This window comes from Hyla sarda, chromosome 2 (genome assembly GCF_029499605.1).
Source record: "Hyla sarda isolate aHylSar1 chromosome 2, aHylSar1.hap1, whole genome shotgun sequence".
Classification (NCBI taxonomy): Eukaryota; Metazoa; Chordata; class Amphibia; order Anura; family Hylidae; genus Hyla; species Hyla sarda.
In genome coordinates, this window is record NC_079190.1 from 47,074,284 (window position 1) to 47,096,309 (window position 22,026).

The 22,026-nt window shown below is 40.9% G+C and overlaps 1 protein-coding gene across 1 annotated transcript in view; it reads right to left on the reverse strand.

Annotated features, from left to right (window-relative positions):
- Positions 1-8,430: 8,430 nt before the first annotated feature.
- CRYL1 (crystallin lambda 1) overlaps positions 8,431-22,026 on the reverse strand; it is a 150,953-nt gene continuing 137,357 nt past the window's right edge. The window contains exons 7-8 of the mRNA XM_056561715.1: positions 15,176-15,282; positions 8,431-12,234 (exon numbers count right to left, since the gene is read on the reverse strand). Of these exons, the coding sequence (XP_056417690.1) occupies positions 12,121-12,234; positions 15,176-15,282 (221 nt within the window). The 3' untranslated portion in view covers positions 8,431-12,120. The remainder of the gene's footprint in view (positions 12,235-15,175; positions 15,283-22,026) is intronic.

Below are 22,026 nucleotides of genomic sequence, written 5' to 3' on the forward strand. Positions count from 1 at the left end.
TTTCTGTTTGAATCTTTTCTGTCTGACCACAGTGCTCTCTGCTGACACCTCTGTCCATGTCAGGAACTGTCCAGATATGGGGATATGCTCCTGCTCTGGACAGTTCCTCACCTGAACAGAGGGGTCAGCAGAGAGCACTGTGGTCAGACAGAAAAGAAATTGAAAAAGAAAAGAACTTTCTGTGGAGCATACAGCAGCTGATAAATACTGGAAAGATTAAGATTTTTTAATAGAAGTCATTTACAAATCTGTATAATTTTCTGGCACCAGTGGATTTAAAATAAATTGTTTTCCACCAGAGTACCCCTGTAATTTCTACGGGAGTGGCGAAGAGACCTAAGTGCGGGCATCTCCAAGACTCCCATAAAAATGAATGAAAGCCAGGGTCCTGTTCCATGAGATCCCGGGGGGTGGGGGCTGTCACAGCAGTTGGACCCCCCACCACCGTGATCAGCTACTTATCCCCCCTATCATGTGGGGATAAGTTGAGTTCTCCTTTAAGAGGAGGGACATAGTAAATATCACATTAAGCGCAAGCATGCAAAGGGTTGAGAGACCTGATAACATTAAATCAGGCAATGGCAGCTTGTTTCTGTGTTGCGCGGCATAGGCCATATTCGAATTTGCGATATTATGCTAATATATGGACGAATATTTGTCATATATTCGAAAAATTCGCATATTCGCGGCCTTATTTTTACTATGTGCCATAAAATTTGCATGATAAAAGAAGGGAGGGATCAATATGCGCCGAATTTTCGGGCGCCCAACGTTCTGACACAGTAAGTAGTATTGGAGCCTTATTTCCACCACAAGCTGGAAGCAGGGAGGGATGATCACTGTGATGTGTACTGTGAAAAAAGAAAATGCGAATATTCGTAATTGCGAATATTTAGCGTTATATTCGCAATATTTGTGAATTCGCGAATATGCAATATTCCCGATAAATATTATTCGCGCCCAGCACTACTGTTAAAGTGTTGTAATTGATATTTTAATGTTATGGGTTCGTTCACACTGTCGTTGTGCTCCACTAAAGAGAGCTCCGTCGGTCGGTCAGTCTGAAGGACGGGAGTTGAGTGGAGAAAAAAAAAATATCCTGCAGGTCCTATAAAATACTCAACTCCTGTAAAATACTGGACCTGACGGAGCCCATTCAAGTCAATAGGATCCGTCAGTACCAGCGCTAAAGTCCTGCAGGAATTGTATATTTAATACAATGTATAGTACTTACCTTGTTTAGTGTCGCAGGACCTTCGGTCATTTGACCATGTTAATATCCTCTATGGGGTGTTGGAGGACCTTTGGAGGTCCTTGGGTCACATGTTACCCATAGCCCTTTGTAATGGTGATTGACACAAGTATTGGACCAATTAGCTCTAGTCCAGCCCCTGCCCATATAAGGGAGCTGTAGCCAATTATTATACCATGTTAATATCCTCTATGGTGTGTTGGAGGACCTTTGGAGGTCCTTGGGTCACATGTTACCCATAGCCCTTTGTAATGGTGATTGACAAAAGTATTGGACCAATTAGCTCTAGTCCAGCCCCTGCCCATATAAGGGAGCTGTAGCCAATTATCGCTCTCTTGGGTTGCTGCTCTCGTGGATGCCGGACTAGCAGGACGGATCTGCGCAACTTGCAAAGACATGGTAGGCCTGAAAACCTACCGGCCTCAGCTGAACTAAAACCGTGAGTTCTAAACTAATCCCCGCTAAAGCTAGCGTGACTACTGGACCGCAACTAAATCCCCTAAATCCAGTGGAACAGCGCACATTACCTTAAAGACTCTAAATTGCTAAAGTCCCAACCTTTGTCAATCTACAAGAAAGCAGTTGTATGTATAGAGACTGTTCCGGTTATGAAGCTTGCATAAAATCTTCAGTAAAAGTTACACCTGTTTCAGAAGACCCTCTCCGGTTGTGGAAATTCCATTATTATCTACCTCCCTATTGCTCTTGGGAAGGATGGCGGTAGGACAAGCATTACTGAGAAGCCCTCACCCTGGAGTCACGATAGGAAGGGTTAACAAACACGCTTTAGTCACCGCACAGCTACACTCCCCATACCCTACATCCCCCAGGCTATCACAAAGTCACGGATGAAAAAAATAATTGTGACAGGACTATAATGATATAATAGCATTAAAAGGTAAAACACTTCTAGCAGCTAAACCCCTTTTGACAGCTACCGTATATACACAGAGATGCTGACACTTTGCCATACATATATGACGCAGTATCAGCAGTCGGTGTTCTCTGCTGCAATGGTTGGGACTGGATCTAGTTCTGACCATCTAGTCCCGACCATCTAACAGCTGTCAATGCAGGTCATCATACCCGCGGTTTGTTGACATAACGCAAACTCAAAAAATGCATTTGTGTTCCATTAGTGTGAGACAGGCCTTAGGCGACGTTCACACGGCCGGGAAAACACGGGCAGACATTCCGCACATTTGAATGTTCCGGCGGGTGATTTGGAACACTCGGAAATGTGCTGTTTCATAGGCGGCAATGCATTTCCGAGCGGAATCTGCAAAAAAGGTTAGACAAGTCTATAGATGCCGGAATGGTGATTTCCTTGGCAGAAACATCTGCCGCAGAAATTCCGCTGTGTTCACAGTGCAGACAGAATCCCGCCGAATTCAACGGTGTGAACATCCACTTAAATGGTTGCACAGAAATTTGAACCTATAGTGTTGCGGAATCTGTGTGCGCTATATGAAGAATTATTATTACAGGAACTTCCTTGTAGGAGGGACTCCAGCACCTAAGAACATGTCCAGATGGACTACAAAAGTTAAAGAGGGAGATTTATCAAAACCTGTCTAGAGGAAAAGTTGCCGAGTTGCCCATAGCAACCAATCAGATCGCTTCCTTCATTTTTGAAAAGGCCTCTGCAAAATGAAAGAAGCGATCTGATTGGTTGCTATGGGCAACTCAGCAACTTTTCCTCTGGACAGGTTTTGATAAATCTCCCACAAAGTCAATTAAAAGGAGAACTCCAGCCAAAATTAGCTTATCCCCTCGCCACAGTATAGGGGATAAGTAGCTCATTATGTAGGTCTTACCATTGGAATCCCCACTGATCTCTGGACCAGGACCCCGACTCTCTGTGAGGAGCGGGTGTCGTCTACCACTAGAACTTGGGACTCTTCCGAGCTCCCATAGAGACTAATGGAGCGTGTGCAGTCTACCGCAGGCGCTCCTCACTGAGAGCCAGGTTCTCATTCGGGAGATCGCGGGGGATCCCATCGGTCAGCCCTAACAACCAACCCAATTCCCCACCCCCGCAATCAGCTAGTTATGTTAATTGATTTTGGATGGAGTTATCCTATTAAGTCCTTTGCAATTTTTCCTGTTTCTATTAATGATGGTTGACATGAATTATCGAAACAGTAGTGTTGAGCACGAATATTCGCAATGCGAATTTCCTATCGTAAATATCGGCACTTTGCAATTTCGCGAATATTTGGAATATAGTGCAATATATTCGTAATGACTAATATTAGTTTATTTTGTGTTTTTTTGCACATGCAAATTTTTATGCAAATTTTTCATGCAGATTTTCGCATAAAAAAGTGAACATAGCGAATATGCGAATTTCGCAAACATAGGACGAATAATCATCAATATATTCGCGAAATATCACAAATTAGAATATGGACCCTGCGGCTCATCACTAACAGAGCATACCCAATGGATAAAAAGAGATTATATATTTATTTTTAATAAGGGCAAAATCACGAGCCTGTCGTGTGAACATTGACTAACTCTGTGAAACATTGCCGGATACATCCCTCACTCACTTTCATGCACAACCCTGCACAATTCTGTTGTGTCAGGAAAATTAGTCAATGACTAATCAGAAAATACAGGAAAGTGTCCTGTACGTGTGCACCATTTATCTTCCCTGTATTATGACATTTCAATACAAAATAAACTGGCAGGCTGCCTTTCTATGCAGGAAATGTAAATATATTCGTAATGACGAATATTCATCAGGAAATGAACTGATGATATTGCAGGTTCTATGTTATATCTCCCATAACAACTGTAGCTTCCAGAAAGGGAACTCCCATAGCTAGACAGAGAAGACCCACCCAGGCTGTATACTTTGTGCTATTGCATTAGAATTTATTGCATCATGGTTGTAACCTGGTCAAGAACCAGGAGTATTTAGTTGAGTTTCAATGGGCACTGTCAGATTCAAAAACTTTTTATATGTTGTACATCTTGGCAAAGCATTAACCTTTCTAATATACTTCATAAATAAATTGTATCTCCTTTTTATATAAATTATGGTTTATAAAAAAAAAAGACCACTAGGGGTCCCCATACCATCCAGAACATAATCCTGTCCAGCTGCAGCATCATCTTTGTCCCAGATGAAACACCGGCTGAGACAAAGTCCAGGAAGTGAGGGCGGGACTAGCACTCCTGTCCTGTCTATTAGACTCTGAGAGGAGGGGTTAAAGAGCAGTCTGCAGTGAATAGATGAAGAGACCCAGCACAGCCCAGCAGCTCAGGGAGAAAGTGTATGCATGGTGAGTGAGGGCAGGCTCAGTGTTTGCCTAGGACATGCCCCTTCCTGAGCAGAAAATGTCAGATTGAGTGAGCAGTAGAACGGAAGAATCCACTGTGGAGGTAGCCGGAGGGCTTACCTCTGCTTCCCCATCTGCTGCGGCTCTGAGGTTGGCCTAATAAAGTGTAAAAAAAAACTTGAATAAAAGTTTTAAAAAAAACACCCATTAACCCTTTCCATATTAAAAGTTTGAACCACTCCCTTTTTCCAAATTCAATATAAAAAATATATAAACAAAATAAAAATAAACATGCGCAAATGTCAGAACTATAAAAATATAATGTAAATTAAACCGTACGGTCAATGGTGTTTACGTAAAAGAAATACCGAAGTCCAAAATTGCATACCAAAGTCTAAAAGCGAAGTCCCATCAAAACAATCATGGTACCAATGAAAACTTCAGAACACAGCACAAAAAAAAGAGCCCTAATACATCCCCGTATAAGGAAAAATAAAAAAGTTATAGGGGTCAGAAGATGACAATTTTAAACATACTAATTTTGATGCATGTAGTTATAATTTGTTTTAGGAAGTAAAATTAAGTAAAACCTATATAAATTAGGTATCCTTGTAACTGTATAGACCTACAGAATAAATAAGGTGTAACTTTTTACCAAAAAGTGCACGGTGTAGAATCAGAAGCCCTAAAAAGTTACAAAGGGGCGTTTTCTTTCTAGCGCCACAAATATTTTTTTTCTGAATTCGCCGTAGATTTTGTGGTGAAATAATTGAAGTCATTACTAAGTAAAATTGGTGGCGCAAAAAACAAGCCCTCATATGGGTCTGTAGGGGGAAAATTTTATGCGTTATAATTTTTAGAAGGAAAAAATAACAATGCAAAAATTATAAATGGCCTGGGAGGGAAGGGGTTAAAACGGATATACATAAACAAGGTGAGATGAATAATGATGAATACAAGGAAATGGAAAAACAAACCCAAATGTTTCATAAAATCTTCATCACTCGCCTGAATGCTCATAAATGTTTCAAAGAAGGTCAGGGCTATGAGGGTCCAGAAAGATCCTGTTGATCACGGGCCATTTTCGGCCTTAAAAAGCTATATAAAAAGTTAGCTTCTTCCCAGGGTAAACTGCATTTCTGAATGTAGATGTTACTTGGCCTTCTCCGTTTCATTAACGTGACTAAATAAGGCGGATTATTTGTACAATGGCTGAACATTATGTGCATCATGGTTATGGTGGTAAAGTTGACAAAGGGATTATATTCCCGTGAGTCTAACTTCTCTTCAAATATTCCATTGTACGGTCACAGCATTTTTTTTCTAAAAGTCGCTGTGAGTACTGGAATAGGAAATATGGGCAAGTAAGACCTTGTTGGCTAAATGACTGGGTCAAAGAATCTCCAAAATGTCAGGTCTTGTGGGGTGTAGACACCTATTATTAAATTACTGCTCCAGAATATTAAAACTTAACCTTTATTGGGTATTCCTTAAAAATTTGATCAAAACTTAAACACAAATTTGATCAAAACTTAAACACAAACGTTCATATGTGATAATCGAAGTATAGATCTAAGATAAATGAGAAAGAAAGAAGGGGGTGCCACAATGTATTAAAATATACCTACAACAAGATACATCAAAGAAAATATTGACCAATAATGCCACACAATGCAAGAAAGAACGAATGGTCCCCACAGTTCATGGCTCTCCCGTAGAGGGGACGCGTTGACCCCCACTGTGCATGAGGAGAGCCGAGGCTCAGGAGATCGTGGGGGGTCCCAGCAGTTGAATCCACTTCGATCAGACACATAACCCCTACTGTGTGGTTAGGAAACTGAATGCACCAGATTTACTACAGTGGCTCAGGCTGTCAGACAGTAAGTGTGCAGAAAATTTATCAAAGTTTAGGCCAAATATTAGTTGGCCTAAACTGTGCCAGAATTTTGTGTCTGGTGCATCTTTCGGCACAAGTCACAACCTTTATGTGAGGCCATGACTATTTTAGACAGCTGAAGAGTGTCTAAAAATACATTTCACCATATATAATGCTTGGCAATTTGTTATATATGGTAAAATCTCGATTCTTACCATCCTCTGGGAATGGTCCTGCCCAGAGGGATGTGAGGATATGAAGTTTAAAACTATCCTACGTTGGCCTGTAAGTTGTCCCCTGTGAGGGGAGCTATACATGCCTAGTCCTGCTGCTCCGGAGGTAATGACGCCCCCTCGGCGCGATTGACAGCCTGAGTCTCCGCTCTGCCCAGTTCATATCCTCACCATCCCTTGGGAATGGTGAGGATGAAGATTTTACTATATAACGTGTTGCCAAGCATTGTATATACAGTGGGGCAAAAAAGTAATTAGTCAGCCACCAATTGTGCAAGTTCTTCCACTTAAAAGATGAGAGGCTGTAATTTTCATCATAGGTATACCTCAACTATGAGAGACATAAAATCACATTGTCTGAATTTTAAAGAATTTATTTGCAACTTATGGGGGAAAATTTAGTCAATAACAAAAATGTATCTCAATACCTTGTTATATACCCTTTGTTGGCAATGACCGAGGTCAAATGTTTTCTGTAAGTCTTCTCAAGGCTTTCACACACTGTTGCTGGTATTTTGGCCCATTCCTCCATGCAGATCTCCTCTTGAGCAGTGATGTTTTGGGGCGGTCGCTGTGCAACAAGGACTTTCAACTCCCTCCAAAGGTTTTCTATGGGGGTTGAGATCTGGAGACTGGCTAGGCCACTCCAGTAATTTGAAATGCTTCTTACAAAGCCACTCCTTTGTTGCCCGGGCGGTGTGTTTGGGATCATTGTCATGTGAAAGACCAAGCCACGTTTCATCTTCAATGCCCTTGCTGATGGAAGAAGGTTTTCACTCAAAATCTCATGATACATGGCCCCATTCATTCTTTCTTTTACATGTATCAGTCGTCCTGGTCCCTTAGCAGAAAACCACCCCAAAGCATGAGTTTCCACACCCATGCTAAATGGTAGGTATGGTGTTCTTTGGATATAGCTCAGCGTTGTTTCTCCTCCAAACACGACGAGTTGAGTTTTTACCAAAAAGTTCTACTTTGGTTTCATCTGACCATATGACATTACTCTTCTGGATCATCCAAATACTCTCTAGCAAACTTCAGACAGGCCGGGACATGCACTGGCTTAAGCAGGGGGACACGTCTAGCACTGCATGATTTGAGTCCCTAGCAGCGTAGTGTGTTATGGATGGTAGCCTTTGTTACTTTGCTCCCAGTTCTCTGCAGGTCATTCACTAGGTCCCCCTGTGTGGCTCTGGGATTTTTTATCACCGTTCTTGTGATCATTTTGACACCACGGGGTGAGATCTTGTGTGGAGCCCCAGATCGAGGGAAATTATCAGTGGTCTTGTAGGTCTTCCATTTTCTAATAATTGCTCCTACAGTTGATTTCTTCACACCAAGCTGCTTGCCTATTGCAGATTCAGTCTTCCCAGCCTGGTGCAGGTCTACAATTTTGTTTCTGGTGTCCTTCGACAGCTCTTTGGTCTTGGCCATAGTGGAGTTTGGAGTGTGACTGTTTGAGGTTGTGGACAGGTATACTGATAAGTCCAAACAGGTGCCATTAATACAGGTAACGAGTGTAGGACAGAGGAGACTCTTAAAGAAGAAGCTACAGGTCTGTGAGAGTAAGAAATCTTGCTTGTTTGTAGGTGAACAAATACTTATTTTCCACCATAATTTGCAAATAAATTCTTTAAAAATCAGATAATGTGATTTTATGGAGTTTTTTTTCTCATTATGTCTCTCATAGTTTAGGTATACCTATGATGAAAATTACAGGCCTATTATCTTTTTGGTGGGAGAAATTCCCCAATTGGTGGCTGACTAAATACTAAAACATTTTTGCCTCACTGTATAGTCAGAGGCGTAGCTTTAAGCTTCTGGGCCCCGATGCAAAATCTGCAACAGGGCCCCATAAGTCATTTATAATACTGGTTTCTATTGGGCAGATGTGTTTTGGGGCCCCCTTAGGCACCAGGGCCCCGGTGTGACTGCTACCTCTATAGCTATGCCCCTGTATATAGCAAAATCTAATGCTTGGTTCCCTTTAAATCTGCCCCTGTGTTTTGTGTTGACCTTGTTTTTAGAGATGAGAATGTTTTAAAAAATTATAAAGATCCATTTGATCACATAATGGCAATACTGACAACTTGTCCCCCTGATAAAGAAGCACATACAATAGAAAACTGAAGTGACGGCGAGCAGCAGGGAAGTCATAGATAACTCAGGAGCTAAATCACATATTTTAATTGTTAAGTAAACTTTTCACAATACAGTAAATGTTTTGAGATAACAAAATCTGTGAAGTCAACAGTGAATGCGCATGAATAGATCCACAGACCCAGAAATGTGTTTAGAGCAGTTGTCACTTCCCTTCCCCTCATACATTGTCCCTAAGGATTGTATACACAGCCATATTAGATCCCAGTAGAGAGAGGAAAGAATCATTTCCTACTGTATTCGGCAAAAGTTCTATGGTGGAAACATGGACCAGTCTTGTAAACATACCCTATCTCAGCAGGGGGCAATAGGGAATACAGGAGGAGTCTTCCAGGGGTACAAGGAATTTGTCATCTGTGGTGCATTCCAAGATAATTAGGACGGAAACATAGCAACAACAAAAAATTCAGTTTAAAGTGGTTATCTAGGATTTTAAGAAAATTATGTACAGGCCACATTAATCTACTCAACCTTAAATACACCTTCACCACTCCAGTGTTGCCTTCTGGGCCTGGTGGGAAGACATCACTCATATCATACATATCATGATGCCGTCAGAGTGTATTCACACCATATTTTTGCAATACAGTTCCCGTATCAGGTTTTTGATGAAAAACGGATTCCTCAAAACCGGACTAAACTCAAGTCAAAACCTGTGTACAAATTTTAACCCGTATACAGTTTGAAAAATTATGTCCGGTTGCATCAGTTTTTAAGAAAAAAACGTATACGTTTTTAACTTTTCACTCAATTATGAATAAAGTTTCACTTGTTTGATTGAAATTCCAAGAAAAAACTATGCAAAAGTAAAAAAAAAAAACGTATTGTGCAAACCAGATGGAACCGTATGCACATACGGTTCTCCAGGGTTTCCATTGACTCCCATGTTAAAAAAAAAAACATATACGGTTTTTAACCCGGACCAAAAACCGTGGTAGGCTAAGGTTTTAGGTATGGGGAAAAAAAAAGGATAAAACCATACAAGACGCAAAATGGACACAACCGTACAAGATGCAAAATGGACACAACCGGATGCATCTTTGGCATACGTTTTTTAATAGAGAGTCAATGCATACGGTTTTCAATACGGTTCCGTGCGGTTTTCAAATTGAAAACATATACGGGAACTGTATTGTAAAAACGTGGTGTGAATGCACCCTCAGTCACTAGCCCTATTGGTCTCTGCTTGCATTTACAGAACTTGACCATGGAGGCCAGGGAATGGCTGCAGAGTCATGTGAACAATGTACGTGGCGCCATATCTGAAGGTAAATAATGAAGGTGAATAAAGTTTTTTTTATTATATGGAGATTTTAGCCTGTACGCCATTTTCTACAAATCCCAGACAACTCCTTTATGACTTCTACTGCACAAACAATACTAAGGGTATATTCACACGTGGCAGGTTGGTTACAGAACTTTCTGCAACTGTCCTATTCATTTAAAAGGGGCTCACAAAATGTATGTAATGTAAATGCGTCCCGAACATTAATATATATGTAAGGGGGTTTTAAGTCCCGCAAAAAACCCGCTTGTGCTCTTTAGCTGGGGTAACAACATTACTGCAACATATGAACACAGCACCAAAGACTTTTCACCTCACGTAAACAGGTGACAACAAGCTGGAGGCACCCTGGTGGGGAATCACTGACCTAAAGGAATAAGTGGTTTTATATCCAGCCAAAACAGCCTAGACTGTGCATATGGCCAATGCAGGGGAAACGTTGGGTTTGCACTTTTTTTTCCAAAAACGCCAAAAGCGCTGCCGACAGATGTTCACAGAAATTTATGAAATGCCAAACCTACTTGGTGTTTTTCGCTTTGGCTGTTTTCAGCAATTTTGGGCTTTATGTCTTTTTTTTTCACTAAAATCCTGGCATTTCTTTCCTACAGAAGTTTATGAAAGAGACAAACCGCCATTAATACACAATGTGGGTGTTTACATCAGCGTGTTTACTTCTTATTTTTTTATAAGAGTTAAAGGGGTACTCCAGTGGAGAACCTTTTTTTTAAATCAACTGGTACCAGAAAGTTTAACAGATTTGTAAATGACTTCTATTAAAAAATCTTTACCCTTCCAGTACTTATTAGCTTCTGTATGCTACAGAGAAAATTCTATACTTTTTGAATTTCTTTTTGGTCTTGACCACAGTGCTCTCTGCTGACACCTGCTGCCCATATCAGGAACTGTCCAGAGCAATTCCTGGACGATTCCTGTTACGGGCAGCAGGTGTTTTCTACCGGAGTACCCCTTTAAAAAAGGGGGCTGGCACAGGTACTGGAAAAACTGCCAAAGGAGAGAAAAAAAAGCATTTTTCATACAAAGGCTAAAATGCCAGAAATACCACAAAAACTAGTTTTTTCCCAGGAAAAAAAGATAAAAAAAAAAAATAAACTGTCAAAACACCATGTGGAAACTTAGCTTTAGCACATTTAATACTGTGCATGTTAGTGTTGAGACCGCCAAATCGAAAGATGCCCTTTTCAGCATCTTTGGCCGTAATGGTATATTCACACCTCAGAATTTCCAATTCCGCTTGCGGAATTTCACCTCAAATTAAAGCCCATAGACTTCTATGGGATTCCGCACTCCCATTCACATTTCTGAATTTCCGCTTGCGGAAATTCAGAAGTGTGAATGGGAGTGCGGAATCCCAAAGAAGGAAAGGGGTTTTAATTTGAGGCAAAATTCCGCAAGCCGAAATTCTGCCGTATGAATAGACCCTAAGTCTCAAACAAACAAAAAAAAAAACTTTATAATATCAGATTTATATATGGACCTATCCTGCAGTATGTGATACGGCCCATGTACAACTAAGGGGGTGTTTTTAGAAGAAAATTTGTTTTTTTCCAGATGCATAAGCAGTTTTTGGATTCTCTACTACTGGGATTATTTTTGGTCATATGAAATGTATAGGCAAAAACTATATGGCGTGATCCATCTAGAGCGTCTGTTACTTGTAGATAGTAATAAGGAAGGTTTCCAAGTAGGCAATCACTGTCTCCAGTAATAAAAATTCTAGTTCAGTCAAAAATTTGTCCAATGGAATTTTTTTTAGTAATTGGTCCCGGGATATTTCGTAGTATTGTTCTATATAGGTTCATGATCAGGCATGGAGTTCATAAATCAGGCAACACTATAAGCCAAAAAATCTTTTCACCCCAGATATATTCATTGTATACTTTTTGCTGTAATCTAATACACCGCTTTGCCATTTTGGCAGCAAATTTATGTATCTGAGCCAAGAGCAGGGGATTAGTAAGCCGTGCACCGAATGACATTTGGAATCATCGAGACGCAAACATGAATTAGTTCTTTTTCATCTCTTTCTTCAGCTTGGCTAGGTGACTCAAACATGCATCTCTCCATTCTCTCGATGCCTTAAGCTGATCAGCTTTTTCGGACTGCTCCTCCCACAATGCCTGCAATAAAGAAATATGGATTGAATCATCTCTTGTTAAGTTGTTTCACAAGGAGAACCCAAGCTATTGTCTCCGTCCTACATTGTGGAAGTGATGCATGATGAGCTACACGTCCAAGAGGATGATGAAACAAACAGGTCCATATTACATGTGAACCCCTATTAGGACAGGTTCACACTGCAAGAATTTCCGGCCGGACAAAATCTGGCAAGAAATATTGAGTGATTTTAAAGAGGTTATCCAGGAAAAAAACATTTTTTTATTTATCAACTGGCTTCAGAAAGTTAAACAGATTTGTAAATTACTTCTATTAAAAAATCTTAATCCTTTCAGTACTTATGAGCTGATGAAGTTGAGTTGTTCTTTTCTGTCTAAGTGCTCTCTGATGACACATGTCTCGGGAAATGCCCAGTTTAGAAGCAAATCCCCATAGCAAACCTCTTCTACTCTGTGCAGTTCCTGAGACAAGCAGAGATGTCAGCAGAGTGCACTGTTGCCAGACAGAAAAGAACAACTCAACTTCAGCAGCTGATAATTATTGAAAGGATTAAGATTTTTTTTATAGAAGTAATTTACAAATCTGTTTAACTTTCTGGAGCCAGTTGATATATATATATAAAAAAACGTTTTTTTCCTGGAATACCCCTTTAAGTTCCGGGCTAGGACCACGCAGACATTGACGTCCCCATAGATAGCATTGTCTGCAGAGCGGAAATTCACCAAAACATTGAACAAGTTCAATGTTCTGGCAGAACTTTTTGAGAGGTATTTTCCAGGTGGAAAGTCCACCTCGAAAACTCTGCAGTATGCAGTGGAATCCCATTGCCAGCAAAATGGAATTCCGCTCGGAAATTCCGTAGTGTGAACCCGGCCTTAGAAAGCCTACAGGAGAAGGTGGGCAGGCAAACTAATCCCTACTTCATAAGGGTATGTTCACACTGAGCAATTTGTGCGGAATCTCCGCTTACGGAATTCCATCTGGTGACCACCGACAAAATTCTTCGGCGTTAGGACCGCGCGGCCCTGTGCCGTTACCATTGAGGGTAATGCAGTGCTCACGGAATTCCGCACATAGAATGAACATGTTCATTCTTTGCGCAGATCAATTTAATCGGCAGAATTCTCTGCCACTGAAATTCCACAGTGTGAATGGGTCTACAGAAGACCTATTCACACCAATGCTAGGGGTTCACACAGCAGAATTCTGACACGCAATTCCGCACCAATTCCTCAGTGCGAACGTACCCTTATACTAACTTATGTGTAAATGTTAATATTAGGTGCACACACATGAATATATATTTACAGGGCATTGGTAGATTCAACTGAATTTGGTTTAAGAAGTGTTGAGAGGTTTTGACTGAAGGTCTTCAGGGCACCAATGACAAACAATGGACATTTCAATTCTTTATTGTTGCCCTTCTCTGGCATTAAACCACTACAGGAGCAATTCTTCAAGTGACAAGTATTCTTGACTAGTGACGAGAGGAGAAAAGGTTAAAGTGTCTAAATCCCAGATCAAGACATTTCAACCTTGTTTCTTTGCGTCACTGGCCAAGATCAGCCCAACGCTGCATAATAATCATAATAATAATAATATTTATTTATATAGTGCCAACAGATTCCGCAGCACTTTTTGGGGTACAAATAAAGACGTTTCACACAATACATTATCACACACTAAATATTTAATCAAAAGCAGTGAGGGCCCTGCTTGTGAGAGCTTCGGTCTATGAGGAATGGGATTAAGAGAAAAGGCAGATAGTGCTTTATGGATACAAAAATCCAGCCATATTTTATAAATAGAAGAGGTTACATCAGAACGGTGAACCAGTCACTAGCTAATCTCCGAATGTCTAAAGTGCATAGACTCAAAGATCCAGAGGTCTCAAAAGGGGGCAAAGTGATATTAGGGGAGGGATATTGAGGCATGTGGGTGTCCTTAGGTCCCTTGCCAGTGACATGGGCCTAAACGTCCGAATCCGCAGAGCAGGAAATGTGTGTGCAGTCAGAGAAGAATAGAGGGCAACAGAGCAGGGGATATAGTGAGATTCACATCCACAACAGAGAATCCAGCTCGTTGGTGTAATAAAAGGGAATGCTTTATTCTTTCATTCAATGAGTAACAGACAATACAGGACAGAAAACACCGGCACGTTGCGAATCTGTATAACCCTTAGTCACGCCGGCCTGTCCGTGCTCAGGTGTAGAAGTGAGGAGGTGTGAGCTGTTGTTCCCTTCTTTCCACTGACATAGTGAGATTGGGACAAAGCAAGAGAGATGGGAACAATCTGAGCAGAGGAGATGGGAAAGAACAGTGGGCACAGTGGGATGGGGACAGAACAAAGGAGATGGGACAATCAGAGCAGGAGAGATGGGGACAAGGCAAGGGACATAGGCAGATAGGCACTTAGTTGGGTTGGTGTAGATTGGCACTTTGTTGGGTAGGTGCTGGGGTGATTGGGAGGTAGAGGCAGAGGATTGTGGTGGGGTCGGTGGGAGATAGCAGGGTGGGGAGAACCAAAATGCACCTTTGCCTGTTTAGAAGAAATGCCTTCTATTTACCTATGGCACAATCCCCTGATTGTGGCTTCCTGCTTTTGTCTGAAAACACAGGAAATCCGCACCTAGCCAATCACTGCCGAAGGCAGATCACATCGATGGCCAGTGATCGGCTGAGAAGACATGTCCTGAGTGTCAAGACAAAAACAGGGACCATGCAGTGTTGGGACAGTAACAGCAGAGGTTCAGACACCAGAAAAAGGTAGCAACCACCATTCCCTATAAACATTTGTCAAAATGTATCAGCCCAGAAATCTGGACCTAAAGTGTTGAAAGGCGTTCACATCAACTGTGGAAGCAACTGGATACAGTCATGCATATGTAAAAAAAAACACACAAAAAAAACACATCACTGCTGAACTAAAGGCGTTACGCCTACCTGGTCAATTCTTTCTGCAACTTCTCCTGAAAAAGTTGGTATTGGCCCAAACGTTTCCAAAACACGTTTTATACCTTCTCCGTAGCGTTCACAGTAGCTTTTAAACCCTGGAACATATCAATGGGTATTTAAGAAGATTTTGGTTTGGAGAAGAGCTTTCTATTTTTATAAGACATTAATATATTTATAGTACATGAGATCTATAAAAGGAAGAAAATAAAATCTAATAAAAAATATCATCTATAGATGCACATTCCTGCAGATACTGAGCAGATCTAGGTTTGTGTCTGCTGGGCCATAGGCAGAATACAAGCTGCTGCAATCCATAGTCCACCGTCTGCTGATGGCTTTAGAAGGCAGTGACTGGGAGGTATTGTAGGGGTAGAAAATTGCATAAACATTGAAACCTCTTTAAGAGGACTACAAAAAAGTAGTCTTCTAGGTCAAATAATGCATAATAAATGAATGAATTGAAGATCTGTAGCAGGAAATCTAGTCCTTATAAGGGGTAGTCTTCTCATAGCGGTCTCTTTTGGAGAGGTTCCACTGTATATGAATTTCCCACTTTTTCAGAATACTCAAGAAAAGACTAAGTCCATTCTTATTTTAACAGCTCCTATGGGTATAATTTATAAAGTATGAATATAGCCCGATCTTGCAGTGATCTTCTCTTCCATCTGTCCCTTAAAGAGGTATTCTGCCCCTATCCATGTTATCCCCTATCCATGTTATCTGTGCCAGTTATCCAGCACGGAGCAGAATTCTCTATGTGCACTGGATGACTGGGGTGCCATAGCGTCATCACTGCAGCACCCCAGTCATCCGGTCCACAGAGCAAACCCCGCTCCGTGCCGGATGACTGGCGACCACAGCCTCAATGCCCCCTCCATTCATGTCTATGGGAGGAGGCGTGACTGCTGTGTGCTAGCCGTCACGCCCCCTCCCATAGACATGAATTGAGGGGGCATGGCCCGGAGATCGTGGGGTGTCCAAATAGCAGACTCCCCGCTATCAGACATGTTATCCCCTATCCAGAGAGCACTGTGGTCAGCCAGAAAGGAAATTAAAAAACAAGAACTTCCTGTGGAACATATAGCAGCTGATAAGTACTGTAAGAATTACAATTTTTTAAATAGAAGTCATTTACAAATCTGTTTAACTTTCTGGCACCAGTTGATAAAAAAAAAAAATAATGTTTTTCAGTGGAGTACCCCTTTGAGGTGGTCATACTCAAGCGCTCATCATGGCTGAATGTTCATTTTTTTTCATACGGGCAGCAGAGGGGTAAGCTGCAGCCTGACTCCTCTGGCACCAAGTAATTGTTCCCAGAACAGAAGGGTCAGGCAGCAAAAACCCAACACACCCAACCCTTCTCTCTACCCACCTAATCTGCTGGTTCAGCCAACTATGGGCACATTAACTTGCATTCAGTAGACTTTTGGTTGGTAGTATGACTGCAGAATCAGAGTGCACTTAGTTTGTAGTCCATTATTTTGGAGATACAGATCTGCATAGAAGCAGATTATGCAAAATAGTAGAATATATTTACAGCTAGGACTGTCTGCAAAGATTATTATTTTTTTTCTTTACTTTAGACACATTGGAGTTACCTATAAAAGGGTTACAAAGGTGGACACAACCTTAGGGCATGTTCACACAGCGGATTCTGCTAGGAAATTCCGTTGCACTGTTCGGCAGAAGATATTTCCAAAATTCTGATTCCGGCCTGCGCTGAGAGAATTGACATGTCAATTCTTTCAGCAGAATCTGCTCGGTAATGCATTGCTGTCTTTCAAGACTACTCATTTCTGAGCGGTTCTTGCAGCTGGCAGAACACGCAGATTTGCAGAATGTCCGCCCATGTATTCCACAAATGTTCTGCCGTATGAACATACCCTTAAATAAGCACTGTCATTAAACATGATTTTTTATATTTCATTCCTTATGCCAAATAAAAAACTTTTGTAATTGGCTTCCATTAGTTTTTCTGCTGTATACTTCTGGCCACCAGGGGTCTCCCTTCTTGACGACAACACATTCAGTCTGGTCAAAATCTCGGATTTTGGTCTCCTGCTTGTAATGGCATGAGACCAAACTCAGAAACTGTTTCTCTGCACTGAGCTTGATTGACAGCTGCAAAGTGCCTCACTGAAAGCTAAAAGCTGAACAGACTAAAAGCTGAACAGAGCCTCACTGAAAGATACACAGACTGAAAGCCATTGCACAGAGCCTGAGGTCTTCTATTCATCACAGCACTGCAACCATGTTAAGGCAGAAGTGGTCCCCCAGCAGGCTTCAGTGATGTCATGCCTGCTGGGAAACGCCCACTTTTTACTTCTGGGAGATTGCACTATGTGAGCAAGAGTAAAAATTATGATACACAGCTTTTAAAATCTCTGACATTTTTTTGAAGGGTGGGAGGAGTGTTAGGAGTAGTTAGGGAACATAGCCTGATTTAATTTAGAAAAGTTTATTTGGTGACAGGTACTCTTTAAGGCTATGTTCACATAGCAGAATTTTAGTGTGGAATTCCAATGCAGAATTACGCAGCAGCGGTTGATTTCAATGGGATTCTGCTGCACTGTGCACAGAACCATCTGGCTCTGAAATTCTAATTCCGTTGTCTGCCTGCAGACTCCGCACTGAACGCATTGCCAGCTATGAGACGGCGCATTCTCGGGCAGTCCATTTCATGCCGGCGTCCGCAGTCTGCAGAATGTCCGTGCGTTCGGCACTCATTTTCCGTGCGGACATTCTGACATGTGAACATAGCCTAAGGGTGTAGCCACACGTACAGTATCCTGCACATATTTGATGCGCAGGATTTGAAGCTGCAGAGTTCAATGTAAACTAAATGACTGAACACAGCCTCAAATCCGGCGCATAAAATATGCGCAGGATACTGCACGTGTGAACAGACCCTAAAGACATAAATCTTACAGTACAATTACAGTTCGTGTAACATACTGTTCCCATCCTCCGGGCTTCTTAGTTACATGAATGAAAAACTCTGGAACTTGTTCATGGATCACAGACAACATCAGCGCTGGATCAGTTCACACTACTATCATGTTCTACTATTAGATGCTATTCTGCCGCTACTCTTGCGAAAATAAAGGACAGATTCTTCTTTTTCCTGGGCTCCAGCATTGTCGTCTATTCAGCACTCAGATTTCTGTCTCACCAGAGTCTGGTGCGCTCATTGTCTTGTAGGTTTTGTCTTTAGGATTCTGTCCAATTTACCTATTAGCCAAAAGGTCCCGTAGGATGCACTGGATTTTCTCTTTAGGTAACCTTTTGAACTAAGGGGAAGATGGGCGAGAGCACCCTGTAGCATGACTGACATATTGATTCCAAACTACTGACATCTCCATATGTGATCCAGATATGACCCATTGTCCTGCTCAGTACTACTTCAGAAGTCTAGACCCAGGGTGCCTCCAGCTGTTGCAAAACTACAACTCCCAGCATGCCCGGACAGCCTTTGGCTGTCCGGGCATGCTGGGAGTTGTAGTTTTGCAACAACTGGAGGCACCCAGGTTAGAAAACACTGCTCTAGACAGACATATACAACTGTAAGTCTCCAGAGATGCATCGGCTATTGAGCACTCCGTATACACCTTCTCTATACACAGTGGTATCGGACCACACAGTCAACTGCGCTTTTGAAAACAGTAAGGACTAAGGCATCCATAAGTAGCTGAACCAAATTTTTGGCATTCTTTTGCCCATTAAAGGGGTTATCCACCATAAGGTGATTTTAGTAGTACATACCTGCCAGAACTGGGTATTTCCTGTTAAAGTTCGTTCTCTAAACTACACATCCCATAGTTTGTAAGTGTGAGGTCACTTTCCTCCCTCCCACACATCAGCCACCCCACCCATTGAAACACACCTGTGATCCCTTCAATGCAATAGACCAGTGTTTTCTAATCAGGGAGCCTAAGGCTGTTGCAAAATGAACTCTCTCCCACCAATCGCTTACTCCTAAAATATAACTTTTATTAAATGCTAATAAAATGTCCCAAAAATAAAGGTTTAAAACTGATACCAGGTGTACCTAGTGCTTATATCATCAAGGTTAAGAGAATAGTCTCCACTATTTCTCCAGAGGTAGCTCTGCAGTGGCTACTTATCTAGGGGGTAACACACTAGTACTGGTTAAAAACAAACACTATTGCCGCCTCTACATGTTTCGCCGCCTCCGCGGCTTTCTCAAGAGGCAATGGTGGCTTAGGCCCTGGGGTTTAGTGTATTGCTGATAATTGGCCTCTTACTACCCCAAGGGTAATTTTGTTTAGTCTCCCACCAATTGAAGCAGGACAGACTCCCTCTGATCACCTGACTAGTGATGTCAGGTCTCGACACACTGCAACCTGGGAAATTCCGAGACCTTAGTAATTTTGTATGCTTTTAAATATAAATATTGGGTTGAAAATCACAGAAGAATTGTGAGACCACTGTCACACACAGGTACAGACACTATATTATGAACCACACTAACTTTACAGCCCCTGTAGCATAGTCAAATAAAAAAAGATCCTGGAATACCCCTTTAAAGTCTATAGGCATGATACCATAAACATTTTCATAGGACTGATGTAATGTTTGTCCTTAAGAAGAACACAAAAATATGTGTGGCGTCTTATAGGCCATTCAGATGCTTACTTGATGGCAGTACCGCCATTAAGAATTTCAGGGCCCAATATAGTTGAAGTGTCTTTTCTCCCACCTTTACCAAAAGCTGTAAAGGGACCTGGCAGCAAGCCCTTTTATATATTTCATTTGGCCCAGGCCCCTGAAGGCAGTACCGCCAGTAGTGCCCTGATGGCAGCCCAGCGTGACAGCTCTGCTGTGACCAAGAGACCATGAAAGTAACCCAATAATCAGTGGAATGAATGGAAGAGAGACTGCCCATGGCAAAGATCGAAATGGGCCCTCCCTTGTGGTGTCAGGGTGCTTCTACAGACGTCGTATGTTTGGGCTAACAGGACATTCCTCTTATGGCTGACAGGAAATCACCCTTTCATTTTTGGTTGCATGTATGCTTTGAAGGTGGGTTTTGGTTTTAGAAGATCTGCATATTATGGCAGACAAGAAGTCGCACTTTTGTTTTGGTTGCACGTATGCTTTGAAGGTAGGTTTTTGTTTATAAGATCTACATATAATGGCTGACAGGAAGTCACCTTTTTTTTATTTTTGGGTGCATGTATACTTTGAAGGTGTTTTGCTTTTTTTTTGTTTCGTTTTTTTATAAGGTTAACATATAACGCACAATCTGCAGGTTGAAGAATAAGGAACCTATTACACTGGTAAAAGGAGATGTATGTAGTAGGAGATGTATGGCCAGCGAATGTAGCCAGCAAAGGGCCTCATGAACGATCCAGCCATCGTTTTACCCTCCTCGGATGGTGCTTTAGCCATATAATAGACTCTGTAAAGGTTCCGCACTCCTTTACAGGGCAGGTCATGTTGTGTGATATGGCTCTATTACTTCTAATACTTCACACTCAGCTACATGGGGTATGTGTAAGAGTCTTTGCAGCGAATGATGCACGCTTCTATTAAGTACAATACATAAGATCATGAATCCTACTCATATTTTATGGATAGGCAGATACCTACATTCTCAGAACATGTACCAACATTCACACATTGTAAATTGGGTTTATAATACTCAGCATTTTTACTATGGGTGGAGAGGAACAGGTAATTACTCATTTCTGGACATTATGGCTTGTAATGCATTAATAATAAAAAGTCCAGGTGTAACAAAACGTAATAAGTCAATTGCATTGTTATAGAGTGTATATATATATATATATATATATATATATATATATATATATATTAGAAAAAGTGCAGCACTCTTCCAATAGTGTGTGAAAAAAGTGAATTTATTCGCTGGCATAGCAGCTTTTTTTTCTTGTATTCTTTTTTTATTTAATTAATTTCTAATATTTTCTGCTATTATGCTCTGGTTACTTTATTTGTTTTCTTTTTATATTTTTTTTATTTACTTTTATAATTTTTTAATGTATTATTTTATATTATTAATTTTGAATTGGTAGGCCTTGTATAGTCTATGTACACAATGGATGGATAGCGCTCCTAACTGTCTGTAGTGGTGAGGTCACTTGAGATAGGAGCTCTTGAATGAGTTCCATCACATCTGACAACCAGTTTCTGGGGTCAGACAAGACCATCCCGCAAACCTTGGAGTCATCCCATAACCAATGGCCATATATAATATCCAATGAATTATTTTGGGCTTTATTTAAGTATTTTGTTATTTTTATTTAATTTAAGTATTTCCTTTTATTATTTTTCTACTTTTTTATTTTTTATTTCTCTCTTTTCTATTTTTATTTATTTACATTTTTTTTCTTAATTTTTTTATTCTTAATTTTAATTTTATTCATTTCCTTTTTTTTCTTTTTTGGTTTGTTGTTATCTTTATTACCAACCAATGTTGAGTTTCTTATAGTCACATGATCTCTATCACCTGACAGGAACTACAACGCTTGTAGGAAGTAACGCCATAAGCGGCGTTCCACGCTGCCGGTGCCATGCTTGTGCGATTACATATACAGAAGCAGTGTGCACAGGTATCTTCATTATCTATCATCATTAATTACTGACAGTAGGTGTGTTTATTATGTTTTGCATGAATATAGTATGCACTTTATTATGTGGCACTTTAGGATACACTGTTCATTCATATATGTGATGTACTGCACAATTTTGTAGATGTGATTTTATATGAATTTTGTATATTTTGATGTTTAATTGATACACGTGGAATGTATTTGCTTAATCACTTATATATGGGCATAAAAACTCTCTTCTTG